Source organism: Octopus bimaculoides, chromosome 7 (assembly GCF_001194135.2).
Source record: "Octopus bimaculoides isolate UCB-OBI-ISO-001 chromosome 7, ASM119413v2, whole genome shotgun sequence".
Taxonomy (NCBI): Eukaryota; Metazoa; Mollusca; class Cephalopoda; order Octopoda; family Octopodidae; genus Octopus; species Octopus bimaculoides.
Window position 1 is genome coordinate 55,029,277 of NC_068987.1, and position 11,991 is coordinate 55,041,267.

Genomic DNA, 11,991 nt, shown 5'->3' on the forward strand with positions numbered 1-11,991 from the left:
TATATATATATATATATATATATATAATTTGCACATTTTTTTTCTCCCAGACTGAAAATTCTTTTTTTTTATGTATATTCTGTTATGTCATTTGTATTAATAGACCAAACATTTTGTTTTGATAACACTCTTTCCTGCCACCTCTTAACCAAAAATCTCCTAAATTATATTTTAATCTTTCATTTATCTATCAAAAAACAAATATATTTTGAGTCTAAAACAACACACAAATACATACACATGTATGTTCTACATAAACACATACACACTGTCATGTACATGTTGCTCACATATTTATATAGATATTTTCTCTTATTGCAGCCTATGTTGGGATTAAAAACCGACTGCATTCATCTTCCCAGATGACGTCATGCTTGTGGGTGGTGGTGTGGTGAGTGAACCTGCACCCTATCTACAAACTGAAGAAGCATATGGAAATTACACAGGGAGTGAAGTACCTTCAAATATACAGCAATCTGTAAAAGAACAGGTAAAGGAAACTTTGTCTTACTGTGTGATCCTATTGTTAACATTCTTTCTCTGTCATCAGGGAAATAAAATGATTTTCTATCAATAATGAACCCTTTATGTGGCTGCTTGACCTGCTAATAATTGCACCAAAAGCTTTCTCAAATTTCTTTTTCCTGTTAAAAAGAAAAAGTGAAGGGCACTAGATATATTGTTTAAAACAAAAAAAAAGTAATAAGAAAGATGGGATGGTCATATTTGGAACACTGCAGATCATAACTCTGCTGGATCAGATTTGATTGGGGTTTGGGACTGAACCACAAGATTAATGATTTATATACTGAAGACATAGGCATGGCTGTGTGGTTAAGAAGTTTGCTTCTCAACCATGTAGCTTCAAGTTCAGTCCCTCTGTCTTTGGTTTGTTGTAGTCCCTGGCTGACCAAAGCCTTGAGAGTGGATTTGGTTTACAGAAACTGAAAGAAACCCAGTATATATATATATGTAGTCAACATGTTAATGCCATAATGCGAAATTGATTTAATGGAAATCAATGAAACACCTGTAAACTAAGCTATAAAGCTATTTCATAACTCCATTTTTTTATACTTTTATCATATGTATATCTCCTTGCCTTTTAGCATATGTGTCTTGGCATTGCATGATAGTTGTAAGTGAGCATCACTGTCACACAAGCAGTATCATTTGTTTTCATGAAAACTTGGCTGACCAAAAGGAAATATTACCTTACCTGAAAACAGGTGAATTTTAGCAACATGAAGGGCATCCAGCTGTAGAAAATATACTTCAACAAATTTGTCTGATCCTTGCAAGTATGAAAAAGTAGATGTTAAACTAATGATGATGACCATAGGACTGACAGAAGCAGTAGAGCATCTGACTAAATAACAGCTGTGTTGGAGGACAGAAGTCAATTTTGCTGTTCACCTTTTCATAGTGGTGGTTGTTGTTCAGCTTTAGGCCAACTATAATGAATCAGACCAATTTGTTAAGTAGACCATTACTAGACTTAGGATGAATGCTGAATTGATTTCCTGTTCCCTTCTCCAAGTTGTTGGGATTTGAACTCGGAATGTAGAGATATCATAAAGCATTTCTGCCGACACACTGACAATTCTGCCACTCACCCACCTGCAAAGCAGTGTGAAATGAAGTGTTTTGCTCAAGAAAACAACACACATTTGGTCTGAGAATTGAAACCCAAGATCTAGCCATTGTAAATGCAACACCCTAACCACTTGGTTACATATTTTCACTATACTTTGTTACTTTATTTCTGTTGAAATGTGTTGCCTTTGTTTCTGTTAATTTTGAAAATAGCCTATCGTTTTTAGTCATATTTAGAAACAAATTCACACGCAATTTTAATGGAAGGTCTCAACTTATTTAACAAAAGAAAAAAAGGAACTTTATATCATAGAACAAAATGTGGCTCCTGAGGTGTGAGGTTGCTATCAGAAGGGTTAAGCAGATATCTTTCCCATTATTTCAATATCTGCAATGGTCATTAACAGATCACAAGGTCCAGTCATTCACTCATGTTGGAGTGTATTTACTGTCTCCCTTCTTTCTTTACTGGCAATCAGTTGAATTAGAAATAATAATTCAAAACTGCACATAGAAAATAAATATAGCCAAAGAAATATTTTTGACAACAAATATTTTTCACTAAAAATGAAATAAAAAAAATTATTAGATTAAATAGTATGTCTAAAGCCTCTACCTGTTCAGATTGATTCAAGATAATTTTTTTCCTCTTGAATTGGCTTGATATTAATATCTAAAACAAATATTGAACCAAAGAGAATATTTTTTTACTATTAACGATTGTTCAATGCAAAGTCTGTTACAGTGTGTAAATTACTATTTAAAAAAAAATAGTTTTTTTATTTTCATATTTTAACATTTTCAATAGATTTATCTAAAATAAACATTAGCTGTCATTATTGACAACATGATTACACTAGTGTGATATATATATAATAATAAAAGAAAACATTGTATATATTACTCCATGTGTGGTAATAATTGTTTCTAATTTAGGCACATAGCTAGAAATTTTGCGGGGAGAGCACTAGTTGATAATGTTGACTCAAATACTAGATGAGTACTTTAATTTTATTAACCCTCAAAAAGATGAAGGGCAAAACTGACTTGATTGGGATCTGAGCTCTGAATGTAATAAGTTGGAAGAAGTACTGCAAGGCATTTCTCTAAATAAACTAATGATTCAGGCGGTTTGTCATTCTTTAAACATTCCGTTTCCATATTTTTTTGCAAAAAAAAAAAAAAAAAAAAAAAAAAAAAAAAAAACTGCTTTGTTTCAATCAATTTTGAAACTAAAGAATTTATTGAAACAATTTTGTCGTTGTTAGTCTGGTGTTTAGAACATGAATTAACATAAAAATTCTGACAGAAAGTGTTAATTTAAATCACTTTAAAATGGAATAGTCTCAAGTGGCTTGGTATCAAAAGGGTTGATAACGTTTCTATTTTAGGCAGAAGGCCAAAAGTTTTTGGGGAAGCATGTTAAATGATAATAATGATGGCCAGTACTTTGTTGTTTATTTAAAAAATGATAAAAGACGAAGTTGACCTTCGTGGAATTTGGTCTCTGGCTAAAAACAGCTGTAACTGAATACTGCAAAGTATATTGTCTAATTCTAATGGTTTTGCCAGTTTACCACTCTAATGATTTTGCCAGTCTATAAAGTGTTTTTTATAAAACATATTTTCATTGGTGGTCAATATGTATAGATTGAAGTATTTTGTTCATCTGTAGATGGAATTGTCTTGAGATCACTATCCTCATACTGTACTGCCCCGTCCCCATACATGCAAGTATGTGTCGTGATGATCAGGTTGGTTTACAAATCCATATCAAATGCTTCTTGTATACCAACTTCAGTGAGTTGAAAGTGAAAGTAGCTGCAAGTTTTGAACCACATCAGCTATCATAAGCCAGTTGCATGAATGGTGGAATCTGATATCATCAACCAATGGCCTGTGCCATTAGATATCAATCATTAAATCTCTTGTGTTGGTTGGCCAGACCAATCTGGCTTTACCAAATCTTGTAGAGTCAGTTTATTAATCTTGAAAGCTGTTAGTTTATTAATCTTGAAAGCTGTTGCTTCAGTGATCATTTATTTGTTAACCATTGCAAGGGAAAGATTTCGCTTTCCAGAAGTCAATATTAGGTTGTTTTTTTTCCCATTAGTGAAGAAAATTTTAGTTGGATGGGATAGAGTATACAATGTAATCTTTACATATTTATTTACTGGTTTTTCTTTTCTTTTTACATTTCAACTATAGAGTCCTTAATATTCATATTCAACTATAACAACCTGAGTATAGCTATTTCGATTTACTTGAAACTCCTCAGTGCAAGGAAATTCAGGATTACTTAATTATACTCTGTTTTTTACTTTATGAAAGGAGAGGGAAGAAGGAGGAAATATTTTAGCAAAAAGAAAGGTTGATTACCTTTTGATATATATTAGATTTTACATATCTTTTATAATTATAGTTTCAGATTTTGGCCTGAAGCCAGTAATTTTTTTAAGGTAAAGTGGGTCAATCGATTACATCAATCCCGTGCTTGATTGGTATTTATTTTATTGGCCCTGGAATTATGAAAGGTAAAGTTGGCCTCTGTGGAATTTGAACTCTGAACATAATGTGTTGGAAACTTGCTGTTAAATATTGTGTCAGACACACATACAGAAGCATTTTTAGATAGGTCAGTTTTTTTTTTTTTAAAGGGTTAATGATGAAATCTATTATTCTGTCACCTCACTTAACACTTTTTTTTATAATTCTAAATATTTATTTAAAAGTAGGAAACAAATGACCTATCTTGGCCCTTCTTTTATACTTTAACCTCTCCTTGCGGGGTGCATGACAATCTCACTAGTGCTGGTGTCTGGATAAAGTACCAAGCATTCTCTGTTCTGTAGTCAATGTTAGGAAAGGCACTCAAAGCAGAAACCATGTCAAAACAGATATTGGAGCAATAGAAGCACAATGCAATCCTCAAGTCAGTTGTGCCTTGTCAAACTGTCCAACCCATGCTAACATGTAAGATGGACATTAAAAGATGATGGTGGTGTCATCATCATCTTCATCATCGTTTAACGTCTGCTTTCCATGCTAGCATGGGTTGGACGATTTGACTGGGGAACCAGATGGCTACACCAGTCTCCAATCTGATCTGGCAGAGTTTCTACAGCTCGATGCCCTTCCTAACATCAACCACTCCAAGAGTCTAGTGGGTGCTTTTATGTGCCACCCGCACGAAGGCCAGTCAGGCAGTACTGGCAATGGCCAGTTTTAAAATGCTTATAACACTATGCAGATATCATTCTTGGAAAGACTAAAAAACAAAGCTGATAGAAAAATGTGTCTGTTTAGCTAGTATTAGCACAAAGATACAATATATATAAATATATATGTGTGTATGTGTGTGTTAATAAACTGACATTACAAGATTTCGTAAAGCACTGAGTCCATACTCTGCAGAGTGGTTGGTGTTAGGAAGGGCATCCAGCCGTAAAAACCCTGCCAAAACAGACAGTAGCATAGAGTAGCTTTTCTACCTGGCCAGCTCTCCTCTGCCAGATCAGATTGGAGACTGGTGTAGCCATCTGGTTCCCCAGTCAAATCGTCCAACCCATGCTAGCATGGAAGATGGACATTAAACGATAATGATGACAATATGAGGGCACATGGCTTAATGGTTAGGGTTTTTCATTCACAATTGCAAGATGGTGATTTCAATTTCTAGACCAAATGGTGCCTTGTGTTCTTGGGCAAAACAATTCATCTCATGTTGCTCTGCAATCACTTCAACACCTGACATGTGGTACACTGTGCACCTTTTCAGACTATGTCAATTTGATGGAGGGCTAATGTGCAGCATGAACATTTGATCACTATAACCAAATCATTTGTTCAGGTTGTTTGACAGAAACACACACACACATTGTCTACCAAATTAACTCAAGGCTTTGGTCGGCCTGAGGCTGCAGTGGAAGACACTTGCCCAAAGTATCACACAGTACTACTGAACCCAGAACCATGTGGATAGGAAGCAAACTTCTTAGCACAGAACCACGCTTGCACCTATATATATATATATATATATATCACACACATGTACTGGTACATCCCTTGAGCAGATTTGACATAGTACCAGTACCGCCTGACTGGCCTTCGTGCGGGTGACACGTAAAAGCACCCACTACACTCTCTGATTGTTGGCGTAAGGAAGGGCATCCAGCTGTAGAAACTCTGCCAAATCAGATTGGAGCCTGGTGTAGCCATCTGGTTTCACCAGTCTTCAGTCAAATCGTCCAACCCATGCTAGCATGGAAAGCGGACATTAAACGATGATGACGATATATAACATTAAAAATGAACTTCAAACTTGCTTGCTTGCAGTGTTACACAGCCAAACTGCCACATAATGGGAAAATACTTTGAAAGTAAAGTGCCCTTGAAATATGAATACAAACGGAATAAAACAAATTTTGCATAAATCGGACCAGTGCCTATTGAGATATTCGGGGTTTGGTGGGTATAAATACCCAAAATGGTGCATAATGTGAAAATACTCCGAAAATAACTTAACCCTGGAAGGGAAGAAACTCTTACCTTTCCATTAGACACATTATAATGGGCAAAATATTGTGAAAATGACTTTAAAAATGCAGTAAATATTTCATAAAAGACCCATTTGTAACGTCAGTGTGAAATAGCTTTTGTCTATAGATTTCTTTCGAGTGCATTCAGTGTATCTCACACCCAAAGATTTGGCTGCTATTTCTAGCACGACCTGCTACCACGTAACAGCTACTTGCGATAAAGGACCCAAAATACCTGTTACGCGGTAGCAGGGTGTGCAAGAAATAGCAGCCAAATCTTTACTTTTCTGGGGAAAAGGAGCTGTTTATGCACGATTTTGATGTCACATTTGTTAAAAGCATGTGAAATAACCTTGAATAGAAAATAAAAACCCACAAAAAAAACTCCATTGTTGAGAAACTCAGACTTTCCCGGTACCTTGAATTATTGGTGACCCAATGGATCACAGATAGCCTAGTATATATATATATATATATATATATATATATATATATATGGCATGTAAAAAGCACCCAGTTCACTAAAGTGGTTGGCATTACGAAGGGCCTCCAGTTATAGAAACCATGCTAAAACAGACAATTGGAGTCTGGACAGCTCTTTGGCTTGCCAGCTTCTGTCAAACCATCCAACCCATGTCAGCATAGAGAACGGACATTAAATGATGATGATTGATAAATATGAATATATGGCCACAGTCAAATGACTGAAACACATAAAAGAATTGAAGAATATATACACACACACATATAGCTAATATTATACACTAGGTTTTGGATGACGAAACTATGTGTGTATTAATATTATCTAGTCATTAAAATGAAATGTAGGCAGTTGTTGCTGAAGACTCAGCTTCTATGATTTATTTATATATGATATGGTATACTGAATGATTAGAAATATTATTCCACCAGGAAACTTAAACTGGAGCTAAGTTGAAGTACATTTGCTTTGAGGCATGAAATACTTGCTACAGATAAGAACAATTTTGTGTATATGTGCATGTGTGTGTCTGTCTCTCTCATATATATATACATATATATATATATATATATATATATATATGATTTCTTCTATAAGGACATGACCTTGAATTTTAGACAAGCACATAGTTGATTAATCAGTCCCAGTACCAAATGGTACCAGCCCCAAAAAGATGAAAGCAAAATTTTACTTTGTCAGGATTTGAACTCAGAGAACATAAAGGAGTGTAATTAACATTATCGATAATCTGATGATGATGAATTTGTATATTTTCTGCAACATTGTGTGTATGTATGTATACATGCATGCATAGTTGCTGTATATGTACTAAAGGACCAAACAACGAGAGCCTTTGTTATTCATAAAATATGTATTTATTGCACATAATTCTGTTATTATCACCATGCTTTTGTGATATTGGGGTTGGGAAGATTGACACTACATGGTGAAGGCTACCTCCCCCAGAAATCTAGCCTGAACAGCAGAATAATAAGGGGGTTGCATACTTCAGATTTATTGTCATGCATCACTGAGTAGAAGGAATCTATGTACTTACTAACCTGTGCATGCTTAGCAACTTGTAAAAGCTGGTGAAACTGTTGTAGATTATTCATGTACAAAGAAAGCTTGCGAATCTGATAGTTTTTCATTTGCATCTGCTCCCATGTGCATTCATATTGTATGTTATGCATGTAAGTTTACCTAATATCATATGCAAGAAATATGGAAATTAGTAACATGAATAAATTGAGAAGCTACAGTTTCAGCTTGGTAACTGATGTGATGGAGTTCACAAGGCTATGGTTATTAGTGTCATCACCAAGTAGCAAACATTATTAAAATGTTACACATCTTTCGACAATTCTGTAGTGATTAGTGAACGAATAATAATGATGATGATTAATAATGTTGTCATAGCATTTAAGTGCCTGAGATGTGTTTGGACGAAGGAATAATGACCACCCCTTTAAATACCAACTGACCCAAGCTGATCCTGGTTCTGTGATACAAACTTCCTGTTTCAAAGTGATCTAAATTAAAACCTTCCATCAAAATTCCCTGTTATTTTATGTTCCAAACATTAATTTAATAATGGAAAAGTTATGTTACCAGATTCTTCATTATTTTCAAAATTAATTGCACCAAAGGGAGTGCATTTCAGCAGGAGTCTGTTAACAAAATCTCTAATGACTTATAATCCATTCTATACAGATATGTATATATGTATGAAATTATGTAAGTAAATTGTTTTTTTTTTTCTCTGTATAATATTTTTATTACTAAGGAGACCAGTTGCAAGAAATAAGGCAAATTCTTTCACAGCTTCCTTTCTCAGAATATAGATCATGAGAAAATTTAGATACTGGTTATATGTATGACAAATAACCCAAAATAAACACTGTCCATAAAATTTGAAGCAAAATAGTTGTGTGGATATAGTACTGGACTCCTAACTTGAATGTCTTCAGCTCATTATGAAAGGTGATGTGCTTAGTATTCCAAGCCTGTATTCACTTAACTATCAACAATATGGGTGGGCGAAAGAGCATGGTCTGGTGGTTACTGCATTGCACTCAGGATTGCAAGATAGTAGTTTCAGTTCCCAGATCAATTGGTGCATTGTGTTCTTGAGAAAAGCACCTAATTTCACATTACTCCATTCCACTAAACTGTGGCATCTTGTTCAGAGAAATGCTGTGATCTTGGTCACTTTCATGCTTTAGAAACTGGGTAACTGGTTTTATGAGCCTTAGAATGCAAGATAGAAATGTCTAGGGAACTTGCTATCTGACACCAGCACTAATGAGGTTACCAAAACCTACAACACCGAGATCCCCTTGGATTGAATGGGGCTGTAGAAGAGAGGGAAGTACTTTTATATTTTGAGATGAAAGGTTAAGGTGAGAGAGAAGGAGCCAAAATAGAACAGGTTTCTTGTAGAGGAGCCACAAAGCTATCCACATTGTAGAGGAGAGGGTGGAGGTGGTCAGGGTGGAACTAAAAAGCGATAAAAATAGTGACAAGGTGTTGTAATAGAACCTCAAAGTACAAGGCAAGTAGAAGTGAGTGGAGATGAGAACTGGAAGTGTCCGTAGGTAGAAGTTGCTATTGTGTATGGGTGAGTGGGAAGTGGTTAGAGTTAAGAGAATGGGCGAGAGAATCTTGCAAGAAACCTTTTACAGCGTTATGTCACTTGCTATGTAGTGTTTCTTATCTTCTCTTTAGGTATGGCATGTAACTTTTACTTGCCATACCTAAAGAGAAGGCATACGAGTTAGATACTAAAATTGTTAATGTACTGAGAAGGGTAAATTTAAATGAACTTAAAAATAAATACAAATTACCATTCTGAACTTTTTTATAAAATTTATTTTAATAAATTGAATTTTATTAAAAAATTGTTTTATTTGAACAATCTTTTAAGATTTCTTTTATTTTTGGAATTTGGGTGTTTGAAAAAAAAAATTTGAAATGGAAATAGCTGATAACTCAATGAGGTTAGAAGGAAAGGACAAAGAAATAAGTAGTCTGTTTCAAAAGTATAATATAAATTTAATTGTATAATAGCTTCCTTTTTGTTTCTTTTCTATTTATGATTTCTTGAAAAAATTATATATATATATATATATATATATACATATACATACACACCCACCCACCCTTTCACCAGCCATGATTCATATTTGTAGTTCGCTGTAGATTTCAGATCCCTCTCAGCAACTGTGATATTGTTGCAAATTCTGTAATTTGTTCTCAGTTGTTGTTCATTTGCTCATAAAGTGTGCTAAACTATTTATGGAATATTTTATTTCATTTATTTATTTCATTTTATTCTGTTACATTTTCTTTTTCTTTTCGTTACTGTGAATCATTGATGTTATTTCAAAGAAATTTTGTGGAGGTGAAACAGTGCAATATTTTAAGTACTAGACTTGAAATTTTATACTTGGGTTTATTTTGTACAGAACCCGCTAAGAATAAAGCAACATTCATCAGAAAATAAAAGAGTCTATATCATAATTGTTAATTCTGTATTGTATTGAGTCAAAAAATGTCACCACACATTTAAAATACTTTTATATCACAATAGAATAAAAAGAAAAAAAATAACCTTTTTTTTAAGAAGCAGACTGCATGAGACATGGTTCACCATCAGACAGGCCACACTACTAAAAACGTTCTGTGGGCTGCAGTTTGCCCATGACTGGTGTAAACCCCGAACTGTAGTTAAATGAAGGCTTAATGTAAATTAACAGACGTTTTTAATAATTTCTCATGTAAAGAACAAAGTGGCTGAGTCAGAGCATTGAACAGAATGCTTTATGGTAATTGTTTTGACTCTATGTAATCTGAGTTAAAACTCTGCTAAGACCTACTTTGTTTTCATCCTTTCAGGGTTGGGGAAAAAAAAATAAAACAAAAAAAAGATACCTGTCCAAGATGGTGGATTGATGGAACTGTAAGAACTTCATAGTATTCATTTCAACTCGTTGTGTTCCAAGTTCAAATCCTACCATAGCCTACTTTGAATGATTGACTTAAACTGTTACCCAGTTTAACAATGCCACTTGGTACCTCAAGGGCCTTTAACAGAGTTCACTTTGTTGCAAGCATTGTGCTCAGTTTTGATACCTTCCTCCCTTCCAAAACTCTTGGAAGCCTTGTAATAGGTTATGGTCTCATTCATCCTTCCTTCGTGACTAAAGAAAAAAGGGGTGGGGCAGATATTTTTTAAGGAAGAGTCAGTTGGTTATACTAACCATAGTATTCGACTGGTACTTAGTGCCTCCAGAAAAATTAAAGGTAAATTTGACTTTGGCCATGTTCAAACTTGAAATGTAAAGAAGTAGACTGCGGTATTGGCATGCCTGTGTAGTTAGGAAACTTGCTTTCCATTCACAGAGCTCTGGATCCAGTCTTGAACAAGTGTCTTCTACTATAGACCTTAGTTGACCATAGACTTGTGTGTGTGTGTGTGTGTGTGTGTGTGCGTGCGTGCGTGCGTGCGTGAGCGAGTTGGTGGATCTTCATTTTGACATCACATGATAGGTGTGAATGAAACAAATGGTACATTGGTACCCTTTGTTTCCAATCTTCTGTGAAGGCATATCTGGTCATTGGCAAATATCATCATATTTGGAAAGAGGTAAGGTTGGTGCCTGGAAGGACATTTAGCCATGGGAAATATTCAACAAATTCTGTTTGACCTATGCAAGTATGAAGAAGTGGACATTTAACTGACGATGATAATGAATTTCTCTGGGGCTTTAATAATTCTACTAATCTATCTCACACACCCACCTACCCAGATATTAAAAATGATAAGGTACAAACTAAGATTGAAATTTCCATGATGCAATTTTGCTAAAATGGTTAACGAAATTAAAATTCAAATTATTGCAAAGCTGCAAACTTGTTAATAAATTGACATGGACCCCCTCTTAATATAAACCATTGTTTTTAAGGAGTTATCAAGGACTATATTTGTCAATAAATGCATCTATATTTATGCTACATCTTTTATATGCGATCTAATGCCATATATAATAGGGACATGCACGGCTGTGTATAAGACATTTGCTTCCTGATCACATGGTTCTGGATTCAGTCCTAGTGTGTGGCACCTTAAGCCTGGGTCAGCCAAGCCTTGTGAGTGGACTTGGTTGATGGAAACTAAAAAGCCCATCTGTGTGTGTGTGTGTGTGTACAAGTGTGTGCATGTGTGTATTTGTGTCTCCTTGGCTTGACATGACATGGTAGATGTAAATGAGTATTACTGTCATACCAGCATTACTATGCATTTCTAATATTCTTTGAGAATATGTCTGGCCATGGGGAAATATTACCTTGCTTGGAAACAGGTGAAGGTTGGCA

The 11,991-nt window shown here is 34.8% G+C and overlaps 1 protein-coding gene across 3 annotated transcripts in view; it reads left to right on the forward strand.

The window, feature by feature from the left end:
* The window catches only part of LOC106881306 (catenin delta-2), a 409,602-nt gene that overhangs the window by 143,843 nt on the left and 253,768 nt on the right, over nt 1-11,991 (forward strand). For 2 of the 3 annotated variants that reach the window (XR_008264620.1, XM_052969695.1), the window contains exon 2: nt 322-490. Coding sequence is in view for 1 of the 3 variants with exons in the window: in XM_052969695.1 (XP_052825655.1) it covers nt 371-490 (120 nt within the window). In the remaining 2 variants the exon portion in view is untranslated. Of the gene's footprint in view, nt 1-321; nt 491-11,991 lie in introns of those variants that run through there. The other variant, XM_052969696.1, reaches the window with a different exon arrangement.